At 41.5% G+C, this 19,085-nt stretch overlaps 1 protein-coding gene across 1 annotated transcript; it reads left to right on the top strand.

Moving 5' to 3' along the window:
* The first annotated feature begins 942 nt into the window (after positions 1-942).
* Positions 943-3,798, top strand: SPMIP10 (sperm microtubule inner protein 10). The gene is made up of 3 exons (XM_075931925.2): positions 943-1,291; positions 2,324-2,432; positions 3,517-3,798. Exons 1-3 carry the CDS (start codon positions 1,257-1,259, stop codon positions 3,721-3,723), a joined length of 351 nt encoding a protein of 116 aa, XP_075788040.1. The 5' UTR covers positions 943-1,256; the 3' UTR covers positions 3,724-3,798.
* Positions 3,799-19,085: the final 15,287 nt, after the last annotated feature.

Here is a 19,085-nt window from a genome sequence, read left to right as displayed (position 1 = left end):
CGGCTGATTCCAGGAAGCCCAGGGCAGAGCAACCAGTTACGTAGCCTGACCTGTTGCTAATAGCATAAAGAGACCTAGCTCGAAAAGGAGGAATTTCCTGCATGTGGCTCAGTTCATGGCTGTAGAGTGCAATAAATAAAGATTGCACCTTTTAAATTGTTTTTGGTACTTCTGATGGGTTCCTTTAAAAGGGTTTTCCCCTGTATTAACTGCACAGAGTAATGTGACCATATATGCACACACTAGAGAGGAATAGTTTTTATTACTTAAAAAAACCACCTGGATTGGGTACTAATATGGGGAAGAGTTATCTTCCACAGTGTGGATTTAAACTGATACCCTAGCAGTTTGTTCCTATGCAGTACTTAATTTGTAATGAACAGATGAGGGGTTCAAGCAATTAGGTAGGAAGCCCAGAGCCTGCTATGAACAGCCAAGGCTGAAAGCTCAGAATGCTGGCACAAATTAAGCATTGTTGCAGGGTTGCTTCAGACTGCCACTGTCTTTAGCACTATAGCCAGGATCCTGAGCACAGGTTTCTTCATACACTGAACCAAAATCAGGGTTAATCACTTTAACCTTTCCCATGTACATGCTCCCTGTTTGTATCTTGAGCTTCAGGTAGCCGAGTTAGTCTGTCACAGAAGAAAACAACAAATGGTCTGGTAGCACTTTAGAGACTAACAAAACATGTAGATGGTGGTATGAGCGCTCATGATACCAGCTACATGTTTTATTAGTCTATAAAGTGCTACTAGACCATTTGTTGTTTGTATCTTATTTAACTCACAAGGGGCCCTTTCACTCGCCCAGCGTTCTGGAAAACTAATTTTGGGAAAACAGGCGTCCCATTCGGTACCGGGGATGAATTGAAGGTGGAGGGCCAACCTTTTCCCGCTGCCACTGGGGTTGATAATCGAGCGCCTTCTCCCTTACTTGCGCTCTCCTCCCCGTTGGCCGCAGTCCCGTTTGCAGCGCGGAGGCTGTGTAGGGTCCCTGGGCTGATTGGAGGGCTGGTGACGCGGTAGAGGGAGGTTTATCATGCCGCTTTCCCCTGAGCCCGTCCGTTGGTTAATTTGAAGGTGCAAAGGCGCCACCCCCGCCTTCCGTGCGCCTGGGTGCAAAGGAGCCGCAACCCGGCTGCCTTCTGGAACTTGAGTGTCTGCGGCGGCTGCATCACAAAGGCGCCCACGCCACAGCTCCCGGCTGCAGACTAGCGCTGCGAGCTGGAGAGGCGGGGTTAGACTACAGCCGCCATGGTCTCGGTGGGGACCAACACGGACCTCAAAGGGTGAGGAGCAAGGAAGGCGGAGCTGGGGCTGGCCCGCCCAACAGCTCTTCCCTCCCTTCCCCGTACCTAGGCAGCGCCACGCCCTGCTGTGACTGCATTTGAGCAGAGCCAATTGAAGGAGCTAATGGGGGTCATCCTGCTTATCTCTCAGCCTTCCTCGTGCTATCAGTCACCCCTCGTCTCTCCCGCAGTCCTCTGCTCGGCTTAGTCTCTCCCGCGTATCTGAGAGAGCGGGCGGGGAGACTTCAGCTTGCTGGGGCTTTCCCCAGTGTAGGCACCTACCTTCCTGCACAGGTATTGGTCCCACTTTCGGGTTGGCAGACATCCCCTGTTCTGTGGCTTTTTTCTAAACTACATTCTTGCCGCCCTCAGGGCAGGAAGCAGCTTTGCCAGAGATTAGCTTGCAAGTTTTCGTTGCATGACTTTCTGGAGGTTTCATCATATGACACAATAGTTTATCTGTAATACCCGGGGATGCGAGGACAATGGTTGGCAACCCTAGACTAGGAAGTGCTGGGCAGGCCTCTTGTGTCACTGAGATGAGGGACAGAAATAAAACCATTCTTCTCTGCTCCAAGAAGTGTCCCAGTGGGCACGCTATACAAACAGTAGAGCGCTAAGACCACGCTCAGCCAGATGCAGACTCCTGCTGTCCTGAACCTGGGCAAGTGTGCAAAGCCAGCTCCTGTCTTGTGTTTTCATGGAGAGTGGATGTGAGGGGGGCATGCAGTTATTGGAAATTTAAAAAATTACACTTCTCAATTTATGTGGTTGAATTCATTTCTCTCCTGTTATGCTAAATACAGAAGAAGAAACATTTGTTGACTCAGGATAGTGTGCCAGGAGAAAAAATGGAAATTTCAAGTCAAATAATAAGCTTGTTTGGAGGGAAAGGAAGGAGTAATATTTTTATTAATTATATTAAATACTTTCCCCTCTATGGATTATATATGGACTTGTTTGATTCAGTTAATAACACAAGCTGTCTTCTCACACTGTCCCACTGTCTTTTAAAAATGTTTTGTCTCACAGGTTTGTTCATTGCCACTTACCACAGTTATCAAACAAACATGGGATGATTCCAGCACATTATGTGATGCCCTGGAAAGAAGACATGAAGAACAGGAAATTCACTTTAAAGGTAGTGGGACCAGAAAATATTTCATCCTGTTAACAATATAATAGTGACCTAATTTCAAATGGGGCTGAGTCTCATTGTTTTCACTTGTGAAAACCTGGCCACGGGGCTATATTGCTGTTGTTTCTGAAATGTCTTGCCACTCTTGGTGGAACCACGTTTTGTTGAGTCACTAATAGCTTTCTTAAAATATTTTCTTTTAGGCTCAAATTTGTCCTTCAGCCTTATGGTAACTTTAAAAAAAAATCTGTTGAGCCTTTCTAGAACTATTAAAACAAGAACAAATATTTATTTAAATTTTTTCTTATATTTTTTACGTACTTGGATAACTCAAGCATTATTATTTAAAGCTTCACACGTTTAAGTCCTTCCTAAGAAAAACATGTTTTGCTAATCATTTAGAAAAGTTAGAAGTAATTCAAATTCACATGAGTTATATTCATATTCTTTTGCTAAGGGCCCAATCCTGCTGGCAAGTGAATATACTTTACCTATGAGTTTAATTCCTTATTGAACTCATTGACTGCAACCATCAATAAAGTTACTCTAGGTTCTAAGTGTTTGTATGGTTGGAGCCTAACAATTACAAAGTCTGATCTTCCACAGAGGTATAGCATACAGAAATAAATACAGATGTGTATATTATTCAAATACACTTAAGTGAATGATTATGTACGTGTGTGAATATGTAAGGCATATATCTGTGAAAGCTTATCAATATGTACAGATCAAAATATGTACACAATATCCAAAGCTCAATTCTGGTATGGATTTGCTTGCAAAAATCAGGAGGCTGAGTACACAGTGTCCATTCACTGTTGCCTGGCTTTTGTGCATGCAAATTGGAAAGAAAGCCCTTTGAAAATATGGCCTAGAGTTTTTGGATTTTTTTTGTTTTGTTTTTGCTTTCCTCTGTTTAGTGAGCTATCTCTATAGTGGCTACTGCTTCAGAACTGGTTGGACACCACGGTCCTAATAGGTTGTTATATCAATTAGGTTTTTCAGTTAATTATGAAATTGTTGAAATTGAGTTAATTCAGGCAGAAATTAATTTTACTTAGACAAACATTGTAATTTCTTTACACAGCATGCAGCGGTTGTTGGGATATATACTGGTGCCACAGAAGATTGTCTCTTTTTGGAGCATAGAGAAAGACTTTGCCATGGAGAAGAAAGAAAATGCATACGGGAGAAAATTCCTCTGGAAATGCCAATTGAGGATATTCCCATACATTCTCATCTCTCCAGGTACCAGAAGTCTGTGGTTGCTCATGCATGGAGGTTGAAACTCTGACCTGTTTTTTTCCCCTGTCATTACAGTCATGTTTGAACTGTATAGACTGTGAATTTTAAACTTGCTGCAAGAAAACACAGTGTGGTGCATTTTTTTCTTCAAAATAGAATTAACATATTTTAAAAACTGATTAGATGTTCTATTTGAAATGCAAAACAATTTCTTTCCGAATTTTGACCAGCTTATTTTTATTAGGGAAAGGATAATCTCAAAAGTTTCAACCTTTCAGTTTGACATAGCATACAGACATTTGGATGCTTATCTGACATTTATACAAACTTTTGGATTCTACTGATTTTTCCATCACCATTTTGAAAGATTTATCAGTCCCACTCCTTATTCTCTATTGTTTTCTTAGAGAAAGTCCCTCTGGCTCTGGCTTACCAGCCCTTCTGCATCTTCTGAAGGTGACTAGCTAGCTTTCCTCTCCTGGGACTTTAAGGGGTAGCTGATTGGTTCACTTCCCACTTACTTTTCTTTAGGTGATACTTGCATTTCTCCCTCTACCTAAATGTGAAAGAAGATACTTTCTGAGATGCAGGTAGCAACATCAGGATGGGAACATTTTCCAACTTATGCTGTTGTACTTGACTCAGCTCTAGGTCTAAATTGCTCCTAACTTAAAAAAGCTATACCATAAAAAGGAATTTCCTTTGTTGGCTGGAGGTGGATTCATGGGTTTACAAAGCCACTAAGATGATGGAGGAAGTAAAGGAGACAAAATTTGGGGAGATACTTTAAGTGATTGCCATTTAGTAAGTGCTGAAAGGCCCAAAAATATAAATGGAAACAGATAAATAAAACCCATGAATAAGAAAAGTTGCTTCCAATCATACAGGAGCATTCTGCTATGGAATTAATTTCCATTTGTCAGTCAAGAACAGATGCCATTAACATTACTTAATTGAATTTTGAATTGTAATGGCTATTTAGTCATAATTGTTTATTTTGAAAATGCCACAGATTCTAATTTCAACAGGTGAGAAATGGGAAATTAAAGAAAATTTAAAACCTTTTAAATTTAAAAGCTGCTAAGTATTCATAAATGTTTTGGGATACAAAATATACTTTGCACATAACCAGTTTTATTTATTTCATATCCGCTGAAAGGAAAACAATTAAGACATTTTGGCTTGCCATTGTTATATGCTAATAAAACTTAAATGTACATTGGCGCACAATTTAAAAATATTGTTTTAGTCACAAATACACTTTATTTCAAATTATAATTAAAATTTAACTTTATAACACTTTCTGCTCTGGGTTGTAGAGGCTCATTCCTGACTAGACCAAAAGCAGAAAGGAGCTGTCTGTTTTAATTTATAAGTACTTAAGATTTGCAAAGTCATCATGGAAACAAACAAGCTATAGGGTCTCAATAACACTTTTATACATAGTTAGTAAGTGCTCAGTACTTTGTGTCTAGAAATACTAATTACAAAATAGTTTATTTACTCTGGTTCCAAACCTGAAACACTTTTGTGTGTGTGTGTATATTTTTTAAATAATATCATTACATTTTTATTGTTATAGCTTTAACCTCAGAGCTACTGCAGTTGTGGATAAAATCTACAGCTGAAATAATTTTCTTTTATAGACAAAGAAATAAAAATATGACCTACAGCATCGCTCTCTAAAACCATGAGTAAGATTAAAAACGAGTAGTTGTGTGGCACTTTAGAGACTATATATTAGAGCAGTGTTTTTCAGAATGGTCTGTGAATCCACTCTGAGAAACCTGCTAACTGGCTGCTGTAGTTTGTTTATATACTGGCTCCGTAGCCATGGAGTCTTGCAGCTCCCATTGGCTCTGGTTTGCCATTTCCTGCCAGACCACTTCCTGCGGCTCCCCTTGGCTGCAAATGGCGAACCAGAGCCAGTGGGAGCTGTGAGGCTCCTTGGCTGTGGAGCCATTAAGTAAATAAACCAGAGCAGCTCATTAGCAGGTTTCTCCGAGTGGATTCACGGACCACTTTGAGAAACACTGTATTAGGATATGTCTACACAGCAGCATTATTTCGTAATAACTAATGTTATTCCAAAATAGTATAGCACCCGTTTACACTGCCAGCTTTTATTTCAAAATAATGGTGAGCTGGAGAACTTCTTACTCCAATAGCTGTAACCCTCATTTTTAGGAGGAATAAGGGAAGTCGAAGGAAGAACACTCTTCTTTGGACTTCCTGCTGCGTAGACAGTGCCAAAACCCAAAATAAGCTATTTTGATTTAAGCTACGCAATTGACGTAGCTCAAGTTGCATAGCTTATTCCGACTTTAGCCCTGCTGTGTAGACATACCGTAAGAGACACATATATTAGAGCATGAGCTTTCATGAGTAACATTGACATGCCTGTGATATCAGTACACAGAGGCTGTAAAAGGCTTGCAGCTGGTTGGGAGAAGAATGTCCCTGACAAGAAGCATGTTGTGCTGGGCTGCCATGACCCGCTGCCCTTGTGTTCTGGTACAGACTGTATTTCAGTGCTGGGTGTGTAGTGCTGTGTTAATTTTAATTTATAATATTGAGCAATTAAACATTTGGTGGGGGTGATACGTAAAGAGACTTTTGTCCTGCTTAGTTTTATGACACCAACCATCATTATTTATAACATTTTATGAAAAATACAAAAAAATAAAAAATAATTTGAAATGTATTATGTAAGATTTTCATGTTAACACTATTCTTTACTCCCCTTCACTCTAACTATAGAGTTTTTATAGAGAAAATTGTGTGCTTGACAGTTTTTTAGATTCTACTATAGATTATAATACCTCTCCTTAGGGAAAAGAAAATTTAGTTGCGATAATCTGTCACTGTTGTTGCAATCTGATTCTGCTTCTTTTAAAACAAGCAAAACAAACAAACATCAAATGCACACAGAAAAGAACAGTGATATCAAATGCTGCTCCTGTCTTTGGTGCTGACTCTTAGCGTACATCTACACTGCAACACTATTTTGAAATAACTAGCGCTATTCCAAAATAATGTAGTCCGCATCTACACAGCGGGCAATTATTTTGAAATACTGTCAAAATACTGTCAAGCTGGAGGACTTCTTACTTGGACTTCTGTAACCCTCATTGTACAAGGAATAAGGGAAGTCGGAGGAAGAGTGCTCTATTTGAAATAAGTGCTGTGTAGATGCTATTTCGAAATAAGATATGCAATTGACATAGCTCAATTTGCATAGCTTATTTCAAGTTAAGCTCTGCAGTGTAGACGCACCCTTATTCACAACTTTATGGCTGAAGAAACAGGCACAGCACACTCCAAGATCTTTTCCATGTCCACATGGGCACATCATTGTTTTCTCTGCACATCCACTGCATCTGAGAGAAGAGGAGCATATTAACCAATATTCTCAGTAGATGCTACTGTATTCTGGATCTTTTTCAAAATAGTATCAAACAGTAAGGCTATGTCTAGACCACATCTCTCTTTTGAAAGAGGGATGTAAATGAAACACTTCGAAAGTGCAAATGAAGCGGGAATTTACATATCCTGCGCTTCATTAGCATAATCGCACCAGCAGTCTTTTTCTTATTTTCTAGACGCTGTTCTTTCGGAAGAAAACCACCCCTTTTTCAAAAGATCCCGTACTCCTGAAAAAATGAGGAATACGGGTTCTTTCGAAAAAGGGGTTGTTTTTTTTTTCTCGAAAGAACCACGTCTAGACTACAGTTTTACTTTCGAAATACCCTTTTTCTAAAGACCGCTGGGATGCGATTATGCAAATGAAGCACGGGATATTTAAATCCCCGCTTCATCTGCACTTTCAATGGGGCTCATTTACATTCCTTTTTCAAAAGAGGGATGTAGTCTAGACGAGCCCTAAATAATTAATCAGGGTGACTTATAAAGGAGTGGCATATATGAGAGCATAGATGATACCAGATGTGAAGGAACTTCTTTTTATTATTTATATAGTACTATACATGCACAGTGGTTTGCAGGTGAATAAGAAATCAAGATCCATGTTCTGACAGAGATTAATGGTGTCTTATAAAAGTGATTGTATGGAGATATTTGATGCTGCCATTTTAGACTCTGAAATTTAAGTTCCTGACTATGAAATGTTGCTTATCCACATTTATTAAAAAGTAAGTCATTATATTATTATCAATAAAAGAAATTGGCTTATACAGAGAAAGGGAGAGAACTCTGCATCTTTAATATTCTTAAGTGATTAGATATTATGATGGTTGCTATAGAAACACAATTAATTAAATAGACATATAATTCAAAGGAAAATGGTGGCTGCCCTCAGGGAATGATGGAAAGAATAAAATAAGGTGAAAGGGAAAGCTTCTGTAGGGAACATTCTTTTCCAAGGTACAAATAATTTAATTTGTGTTGGCTTCATATTTTTCTTGGGTTTTCACTGTTTTTAATGTATTTGGTCAGCAAAATAGTATAGATATTATGAATAATTAATTTAAAGAAGTAAATTTTGAGGATGGATTTAAAGGAAGTAAATAAGGTGAATTACACAGGGAGCTGAGGCAGCCCTACTGTTTTTCATCAGACAACCCACATGTGCTGCCTTACTGCTGCAGCTCCATTGGTATTAGCTGTGCCGTGAGCAAGAGGATAAATGGACTACCAGTGTCACATTATTTTTATTTTATTTATTTGTATTGTCATAACACCACGGACCCCAGTGATGGATTATTTCCCCATTGCTGTAGGCACTGGACAAACACAGAATTGTTTAATAATTCTGCTTAGAAATATAGTGTTCAAGTGTCTGTAGCTGAACTGGCCCCCATGTTCCCATGGTGGTTAATAGTAGTATTTTAGCAAAAATGCAAAGTTTTTTAAGGAAAAAAAATTCTCAGTGCAGACTATGCTATTGAGAAGAAGTCTGTTCCAGGCACTGGGTAGGTAGATATGGAATAAAACATGGAATCACAATAAAGAAGCAACAACAGCATTGATTTATGGTCACTTGCACAATAGTTCTTTTCATATTTGTGTTGAAAAAGCAATTTTCTTTTACAAACTTTGCTATTCTTATTTTTAAGGGTGTTACCCACCTGTTCTTTTTGTTTGTATATATATTTGTGTTCTTCAGCATGTTGGTCTCCAGAATCTTTCAACCCATGCACCATTGCATTTGTTGGGATCCGCATTTCTTACGGAGGGATTAAGAAATCCTAACCCCTAACTTGATCACCTTTTAATTGGACATAAGTCTGAGCTGCAAAAATTGGATCCAAGTCCTGATTATAAATATCTTGATGTCTGAGTGCTTGCAGCTGGGGGTTTGATTCCATTTATTTCAGAAATATGTCACTTTGAAATGTAGGAGCTGAGCCTTACATATGCCAAATTAGCCTCCCTCCCTTCTTGGGTAGAAGGGGAAGAATATGAATCATATGACTAAAAATCAGATCTGACTAAAAATCAGTCTCGCTGCAGCATATGAAGGTAGTCTGAATTCATTCAGGAGTAAGAGTGGCAGAACAGTCAGGAAGGATCCAGTGAGGAGGCTTAGGGTGACTAACTTTCCAGAGCTCCTAAGTAGAAATGTTTGACAAGAGACGTGCAGGGAGTAGGAGCCAGCTAAAGGAAAAGCTTCACTAGGGACAGGACTGCTACTCCTGGCTCAAGGGTGTGAGCCATCCAGGAAGACTGGGTGGAAGATGATCTGTGTTATTTTGAACTTTATTTTATCACACCAGACTCCCAAAAGGGGAGCTGTACTGAGAAACACCTGCTGTCTGAAGTTTGATTCCCTGTAATGAGACCGCATAGGGCCCAAAGCCAGAGTGGGTAAGCCTGGTTACATGGTTCTTTAGGTGGAAATTGTAAAACCTAGTAACTTAGGGCTGTTAGGACTTTTCTGTACTTTTAACTTGTCTCATCATATGAAAATGAAAAATAACAAGATTTACATGTATCATAAGAGAACAGAACAACACTGAGAAACAGCATTTCTTCTCTCTCTCCACTGAGTGTCACTCTTACTTCAAGCTTTTGCCTTTATGGGAGAACCAGATCCCATGGAGCTGCCTGCCCTCCCTCGCCCTCCACACTGCTGCCTGTCTAAGGGGGATACTAGGGCAATGTCTACACTGGCGGCTTCTTGAGCAAGAACATCTAGTGCAAGGGTTCTTGTGCAAGAAGTCTTGCGCAAGAAAACATCCACATTGCCATGTGTGAGCTGTGCTTTTGCGCAAGAGTGCCCATGGCAGTGTGGACGCTCTCTTGCACAAGAAAGCTCCGATGGCCATTTTAGCCATATGGTTTTCTTGGGCAAGAAACCCCTGCAGAGCGTCCACACTGTCCTCTTGAGCAAGAGCCCCTGCGCACGAGAGCTTACACCTGTTAAAAAAGAGGGTAGCTCTTGCGCAACAAGCCCTCTCTTACCACGTTGTACTGTAAATCTTATTCCACAAGAGAGGGTGGGCAGTGTGGACGCTCTGCGGATTCTTGCGCAAGAACCCACCAGTGTAGACATAGCCTAATTGTTTGGATTAACCAATAAATCCAGGCTTATTAGTTAATTGTTTATATGACTATACACTAACATCCCCAGTATTAATGCCATTGTACAAGGCACTGGTAAGATCTCATCTGGAGCACTGTATGCAATTCATATTGCCTATGTTCAAGAATATGAATTCAAATGGCAACAGGTGGAGAGAAGAGCTAGTAGGATACTCTGGGAAATGGACTGTGTATCTTAAAAGAGGGATCTAATAAGAGTTTGGCTTGTTTAGCCTAGCAAAAAAAGAATGGGATATGGTTGCTCCCTATAAGTACATTGGAGATGAACGCCAGGGAGAGTGAAGAGCTACTAAGTTAAAGAACAATATGGCACAATCACAAATGTATATAAATTGAACAAATTCAGACTGGAAATCAGAAAAAGGTTTCTAATAATTGGGAAAATGAGGTTCTAGAACAGGCTTCTAAAAGGAGTTGTGAGGGAAAAACAACTTAATTTGTTTTAACAGGGAGCATAATAAATTTGTGAATAGGATTGTATGATGGGGTTGCTTGTGATGGTGAGGGGCAGGGCTTGTCACCCTGAGAGTCCCCTCTGGTTCAATTCAGATGTTCCTAAAATCTCATGCTTCAGGGCTTCTACTGGTCAATTGGAGGAAAAGGAAGGGATTTTTCCCAGTGTATTCTGGGTTTTTTGTCTCATTCTTCTGAAGTATCAGAGCCACTGCTGGAAAAGAACACAGGATGGGCTGGACTGTTGCTGTGAGGTGGCACTGAACATTATCCAGATGTTTGTCTGGTTGTTCTTGGTCACGTGCATGGGGTATAACTGATCACCTATGTGAGGCCAGGAACACATTTTTCTCCCAGATCAAACTGTCAGTGACCTTGGTGAAGTTTGCCTTCCTCTCTGGCATGGAGTATGGGTCAATTGTCAGGATCACCTGACAATCTCACTTAATAAGTTCCTGGCCATTACAGTGCTTTAGTGCATTTCAGTCCTTTCTGTCCTCTGCCAGTGGCACATTGTAATTTAGTCTCTTGAGAGCTGTAAAATGCTGGTCTAAGTTCAGTGGGAGTGCTGGGTGGTGTTGATGGCCTGCGGTCAGGGACATCTCCAGATGGGTACAGGGTCTGGAACAAGCCCCTGACCTGTACTTTGCCCCTACTTCACCTCTTCCCCAAGCCTTACTCTTGCTTCACCCCTACCCTGCCCCCTTCTATGCTCATTGCATCTCTTCTCCCACGATTCCACCCCCCGAGTCATGCAACCCAAGGGATTACTGGAGGGCCTCGTGCCAGCACCATGGGCGGAGTCCCTACACCTACCAAAGTGGTGGGAAATGGAGTGACCTGGCCCAGCCTGCTCTGCTCCACTGAGCTTGGCTCCAGGTCACATTGCTCGAGAGATGGAGTGGGCTGTGGCTGGGTTACTTTGCTTTGCACCACCACGATGAAGTGGAGCGATGCAGCTGGGAGATGAATGCAAGGAGCAGGCTGGGGCTGGGTCTCTTTGCTTCCTGCCACCATGGTGAATGTGGGGATTAGCCCTACTGCTGCTGCTGGCACCAGACCCCTTGGCAATCCTCCAGGATGCCCTGAACCCTGCAAAGACTCCCAAAGTGTGGGACCTGGGGCAATTGCCCTGAAACATCCAAATGGATGGGACAGCTCTGCCTGCAGCATACAGGAAATAAGAGTATATGATCTGAAGTTTCTCTTTTACCTTAAAATTCTATGACTTCTATGAATTCAGTGATGTTTTTCTCATCACTGCATTACTTAAGAAGCATCCCCCCTACTGTCTGAGGTCACACATGTAATTATAGCGGCAATACATTTTAAGGAGACCAAGCAACTGAAGTTTAGTGGAAGCCATCATAGCAACTGGAAATGGTAACCTCGAAGCAAATTGCAGCCCCCACACTAAATCACAAGATCACCAAAACTACAGTTTGATACTCTTCAGCATTGGGAGAATCATACTTCAGAGGGTTTCTGCTTCTACACTGCACCCAATCCTGTCCTAGCATAACTTCCACAAGAACCTCTCCCACCTCTCAACTGCACTAACTGGGAAATGTGTTGGAAGTACTAACACTTTGGCTACATCTACACTGGCATGATTTTCCAGAAATGCTTTTAATGGAAAAGTTTTCTGTTAAAAGCATTTTTGGAAAAGCGCGTCTAGATTGGCAGGACGCTTTTCTGCAAAAGCACTTTTTGTAGAAAAGCATCCATGGCCAATCTAGATGCGCTTTTCCGCAAAAAAGCCCCGATCACCATTTTCGCAATCGGGGCTTTTTTGCGGAAAACAAATCTCTGCTGTCTACACTGGCCATTTTGCGCAAAAGTTTTTTGGAAAAAGACTTTTGCCCGAACGGGAGCCGCATAGTATTTCCATAAAAAGCACTGACAATCTTACATGAGATGGTCAGTGCTTTTGCAGAAATTCAAGCGGCCAGTGTAGACAGCTGGCAAGTTTTTCCGCAAAAGCAGATGATTTTGTGGAAAAACTTGCCAGTCTAGACACAGCCATTGTGTTGGAAGTACATAAATTAACAGCTTTACATATGTTGGGATTTCCTGCAGTTTGAAGTTACAACAGACAGTGACTGCATGAGGATCCAGGTGACTGGAAGATGGGTCTGCTGGTCAATGGGCAACTGCCTCATTTATACTGCTGCCTCTAGCAGAACTCTGAGTAGGTGGGCTATGGGTCTTGAGTACCCATGCACCACAAACAGTTCCACCCCCAGAGGGCCCAACTGGCAATGCTCCCAAGACGTCGTATGTGGCCAGGCACATTAATTAACCCTGGAGACAAAACTATGAAGTTGTCTGTGCAACTTGGTGGATTGGCTGTTAAAATAGGCCTTGCTTTGGATTCCTGGCTGCTGATTCAAGGCTCTGTCTCGGCCCACCAGCCTGACTGCCCATCCCCTCCTGGCCATGACAAGCTGTCTCTTCTAGTCTTGCCCCTCACCTTTCCCATTCCCCAAAGCCCAAATCCACAGAACTCAGAAGGAGATGTTTCCATCAGATCTGAAGGAAGAGAAGAACATGCCTCAAACAGAATTACTGCTAGACTATGAATCTTCTTGTTATAGCTCTCTGTCAGATGTGCTTTAGAGCAGTATTTCTCAAACTTTTTTTATAAAGTATCCCTTTAAAAAAATGATAAGTACCCCCAGTACCTACAGTTTTCAGACACACAAAATTTGTTTCTACCATTGCAACACATTTGTTTAAACAACTTAATTGTAGCCAGGCAGGCGATGAAATTTTTGGGTGTAAAAATAACAAAAGTAACAAAAATAACAAAGTGCTGTAAAACTCAAAACAAAAATTCAGTTTTCTCCAAATTTCAGTTGTGTTGACATACTCCCCAGACTTCGCTTAAGTACCCCTGAAGGTACTCGTACCACTGGTTAAGAAACACTGCTTTAGAGGATACCTTCTTATAGACCCAGTCATTGTGATCTTTATGATAAAGTTCTTATCTCTTCTATTTAAAGCAACGTTCTCTTATTAAACTAAGCTGGATGTACATTCACCAACTAAAAGGTCACACTTGGATGGCTTTGGTTTTTAAAACTGATCAATTGGTGATTGATTTACATGAGTGAGAAGTAATGTGGATTTTTATTGAGAAGCTAATTTCTTATGTTTTTCATGGATTCTATAGTACTGTAAATCCATAGATGGCAGCTCAACCTAGTTTTAGTAAGTTGAGTGTTATGTTGATTTCCCCCATTGTTTCCTACCAATAAAAAAGGGACTATTAAATTTTATTCCTGTTAGTATAAGCTGAGAATAACAACTCAGACTCCTGACAAAGCCCAAGTGTGGGATACATGGTATGACAAGGATCCATACTGAGGGACACAGGAAAAAAAGGGCGGGGACTGTACAAAACACAACTACACTGAAGTACATTGAGTTACTCCAGCTTTACAGTGGCACAAACTAAGAGTAGAATCTGTCTGACCCACAGATTCTAACTAGTCTAAACAGTTTTTTCTACACTTGCTATAATAACAAGTACAATACACTTCCCTCAAGAGATGGTAGAGGAAACCTATAACCAGGTGATCTGCCTCTTTAAGGGTCAAAGAAGCCAGGGTATATCTACATATGTAGGCATATGTTCGAACTAGGAGGGTAATGTAGGCATACCGCACTTGCAAATGAAGCCCGGGATTTGAATTTCCCGGGCTTCATTTGCATAAGCGGGGAGCCGCCATTTTTAAAACCCCGCTGGTTCGAATCCCGTGAAATGAGGAGTAACGGTTGTTCGAACTAGGAAGCCTAGTTTGAACTACCTAGTTCGTGCCCCGTGTAGCCGCGCTGCACGGGATTCGAACCAGCGGGGTTTTAAAAATGGCGGCTCCCCGCTTATGCAAATGAAGCCCGGGAAATTCAAATCCCGGGCTTCATTTGCAAGTGCGGTATGCCTACATTACCCTCCTAGTTCGAACTAGGAGGGTAGTGTAGACATACCCCCAGAGAGTAGTCTAGCTAGCAGGTACTGAGAATCATTGGGCCATCTGAGCAGCATCAAGTGATTAGGTCCTAATGATTACCAGTTGGGTTATATAGATGCCGAATCCAGGAATCAGGAGAAAATGTTTGTAATTGCAGCAGAGGACTATGAGAAGCCCTAAAAGACTCCACAAAGCTGGGTGGAAACCCTGACCACAGTCCATATTGGGAACAGGATTATTCCTTCATGTTATCACTTCCTTTCCTTTTCTGTGTGCGTGCATCCATGCCTTTGCAATGCCCATGTACTTCTGAACACATCCTCTGTGCATTGCACCACTCAGATCAGGGTTGTGTGTGCAAGTTATTGCAAACTATATTAGCAACTCAGGCCCAAACAAAAATGCAAGCATACATAAAAATTAGAATGAATGTTATTAATTCATTTGCCACACCCTGATATCTAATAAGTGGAGATCCTGACATTAAGCTTCTTTTTTCTTCTCATCTTTGACTCAGGAGGAATGCTGTGTTAGCAAATAAAATCTATCAGGAATGAAGATGATGCTTTGTTCTGCCATGAGGGCAGGGAACTGGATTTGATAATCTCTCGGGGTCCCTTCCAGGCCTATGATAATGTTACCCATGTGATTGGAAAAAAATATAAATGTAATCTACTTTTGCTGATGTTCTGAATGTTTCTAAATTTATTTTGATTAAGTTGTGCTAATATGCAACACTTTCCTATCAAGCAATTCCTCATTGAGGATGAAATTTTTGCATTTGTAAAGGACCACTATCCCTTTTAAGTCCAACTTAACCCCTATTTTAAGGTTGAAGTTGAGACTTAAGCAGGTTGGCTAACATTCATGTTTTATTATGACTTTTGTGATGTTTCATGTTTTTCTTAAAGCACTAGGTCCTGCAATCAAGTGATTGTGAGAAATTCAGGTTTAAAAAAAAAACACTCTAGCAAAGGTGGGGAACTTAAGGCCGGGGGATCATATGTGGCCCCAGGCTTGTCTGGATATGGCCCTTGAGGGTCAGGGCTCCCCAAGCATTGGGGAGCCTGCACTGGCGCTCCAGCCCCCTCACGGTCCCAGCGTGAAGCTGGAGGACACAAAAACTACTAGCCCGGGACCCCAAGGCACTGATGTACAAGGAGAATGTGGGGACAGTCTTTCTTCTTCTCTGCTGTGGGCCACTTCAGTTAGAGGCTGTTTGAGGTTGGGTTTTTTTGTTTTGGTTTTGCGTCTCACTTGTGTGTGGCCCCTGACTGATTTTTCTGTGGGTCAGCGGCCCCTGACCTAAAAAAGGTTCCCCACCTCTGCCCTAAACGCTCAAAAAACAGAAGATAGATTTAAAAAAGAAACTTACAGTGTATTCTTTTTAAATCTTATGGTTTTGGAGGACATGACGCATGATTTTTGAATGCTTGAGCTGGCAATGGTGCTTAAATGGGGCATAGACCTTTTGTTGGTCCATGACAGGAAGATGAATTTCTCTCTGACAGGAAAATGAATATCACACAATATACCTCCACCTCTCTCTGTTGCTAGCAACTACTAATTGCAGAGAGAATGGAGGTGTTTTGACACAGCAAGAGCACTCTTATCATGTTTGGACAGGAAAACTAAGCCAAATGAAGAGAAAGAAAGAATGGATGAGAGTGAGCAACAGATCCTGTTCTGGATGTTTTATTATGTATGTTTTCAAAACATTGATTCATTACTGTAAAATGTTATGAAAACTCTGGCCCGGGGCAAAAGGTTTTATTACAGATGTGTATGAATTAATCTGGTGAATCAGTTGTGCAACTATTTGACAGTTTTCAAGGAAGCTGGAATTAGAGCCTTCAAAAGCATCTAAATGTATTTCTATACAATAACAAGAAATTCCTTTTGCAACATCCTACCAACACCTTAGCAGTTGCCTCATTATACCATTGTCTGCAGGAGAAAAAGTTATTTAAATAAATAATTTGTGGGTGGAAATGGTTTCTCTTTTTCCATATGTGAACTGTAAAAAAAAAGCACATCTCGTTTTGCGCATATGACAAAGTTTTTACTTACTAAATATAAAATGCTTTTTCAAGCAAAAAAAAAATTGTTAACCCATGTTGTTATGCTTTACTTTCTTCATTCTTTGTGGTTTTTGACATTACTTGCTGTTACAATACTCTCAAGAGGAGTACACAGTATTTGCTTGTGCAAATGAACGTATCGCACATGAAGAACCTTTTGTAAGAAACGTTAAAGCCAAATTCTGCCCTCTTCTGAACAAGTGAAGAAGTAATTGAAGTCAGTGAGAAGAACCAAGCTTCACACCTCCCAGGATGGAATTTTGCCCTCTGTAGATACCATTTGGAATTAATACCCAGATCTGTTAAACTCCAAGGAGCTAATTTTCAGGATTCCAAAAATTGTTCTTGTGCCAACTGGTAAACTGGTAGGTGTAAAATTTAATAAGTGGACAGGTAATGCTGTTTCCTATAACTTGAGTGTAATTCAGTAATTCCAGGAAACTGCAAGCAGAAACCCAGCTCTTAACCTTTTTTCATTGTAGGAAAATTGCTTAGGATATGGGTAAGTATCAGGCTCTGAAAGATGTAACTAGACAATATGAAAAGAGCACTGGCGTGCGTACGGGGTATGACGGGTGTGCCCAGGCACACCCTAATGTCTTAGGATTGCCAGGTGTCCGGTTTTCTACTGGACAGTCTGTTTTTTTGGGGGGCTCTGTCCGGTAAAAAAAACCAGAAAATACCGGACATGCGCAATGTTAGGTATTTTTTGGTTTTCTGACTGGGCGCCCGGAAGCCTGGCTGGGAGGCGGGGCACTATCAGCGCTGGGAACCCTGGTTGCATGAGAGGAGGAGGGGCAGCCCGGTCCGTGCTCCTGCGTGCTGGTCAAGCGCGTGGTGGAGCCACAGCTGGACTGACTTGTGCTTCACCTGGACCATGCGGGGGGCGGGAGTGCCCTGGGATCTGCACTGCCCGGGTCAATCCCACTCCCCACTGACTGATACGCTCCTCCCGCACCCGCACCCCCACCCCCTCCTGGCTGGCTGGTTCGTTCTCCTCCACTTCTCCTCCTGATCTTCCCCGGCCAGCCCCGCTGCACCCATCACCAGCCCTGCTTCTGGCAGCCAGTTCTCCCCTCCTCCTCCCGAGCTCCCCCAGCCAGCCCCGCTCCCGGTGGCCATCCCCCTTTCCCCCTGATCTCCCCCGGCCAGCCCTGCTCCGCCCAACCCCTCCCCCTACCGACCAGCTCTACTTCCTGTCAGCCGCCCCCACCCCCAGTTCTTCCCTGGTCCTCCCCCAGCTCTGCTTCCCAGCCCCCCACCTTTCCTCCCAGCCAGCCCCACTCCCCTCCCGCCTGGTCCCTCCCCCCCTGCCCGCCCTCCGTGAAGTGTTTCAAGTATTTTTTTTAAGACTACCTGGTAACCCTATAATGTCTCAAAAAAAAAAGTGGCTTTGCGTTTTAATTTAATCGCATGATACACTCTTTTAGTTTTAAAGTATGGATTGCTGTATTATGCAATAAGTGCTAAATTGCACATGTAAAAAACAAATTAAGAAGAACAATGTTCCACATTTAAGTTTGTATTTTTTAAGTAAAGTTTAGTTGTTAATTTTAAAAAAATTAAGTTTAATTAAGTTTTAGTTTCTTTAGTTTGTTTGATGAATAAAAATAATGTCCTTTTTGATTGAGTATTCAATAAATGTTCGCCTTTAAAAAAAAAAAGAAAAAGAAAATTCCCTGGGTGCACACCCTAATGAAATGTGCTGCGCATGCCTATGGAAAAGAGTCACACAGAGATCACATTTGGGTTGCTGCTATTGATATGGCGTATTAATTGCCCATTCATGCTGCAGTAATATGCCGTCTGTTTTGAGGAAACATACTCACTGGACACTAGAAGTTAGAACAACACATGACTGCTCACTGGTTCCAAGTACATTTTGAAAACTGTTAACAGTTCTTCCTTTACTACCAGTTAATGATTCAAACCCCCACTTAATTTTGTATATGTTCTAACTAATGCAAAGAATGCAGCATCCATTATTTATTGTGAGCATCATTATCCTTTCCTGTCACTCTATGAAAGGCAGCAATTACTAAGCATGGCAAGACTCAGGTCATTTTTATAACACCTCAAGGAGTCCATGTTTGGGTTGTGGAAGTCCTTTCTACCCAATTCTTTGCTATGTGCATAATACTACCAAGAAAAAATATCTGGCCTTGATTCTGTGAGAGTGTTAGGAAGCAGGGGTGCATGAGAAGCTATCTTTGTCTATTGTCCAATGTTGCCTCATAATGCAGAGGAGGCTTTTGTCCTTATAATATTCATTTAAAAGAATAAAGTCTGTTGGGAGTTCATTCGGTTAGATCAAATTTTAAGTCAAGATTCTCACAATG

Source organism: Pelodiscus sinensis, chromosome 6, assembly GCF_052426305.1.
Source record: "Pelodiscus sinensis isolate ZL-2025 chromosome 6, ASM5242630v1, whole genome shotgun sequence".
Lineage (NCBI taxonomy): Eukaryota > Metazoa > Chordata > Testudines > Trionychidae > Pelodiscus > Pelodiscus sinensis.
The sequence above is the reverse complement of the archived record's forward strand: the minus strand, read 5'-3'. Positions and strand labels throughout refer to the sequence as shown.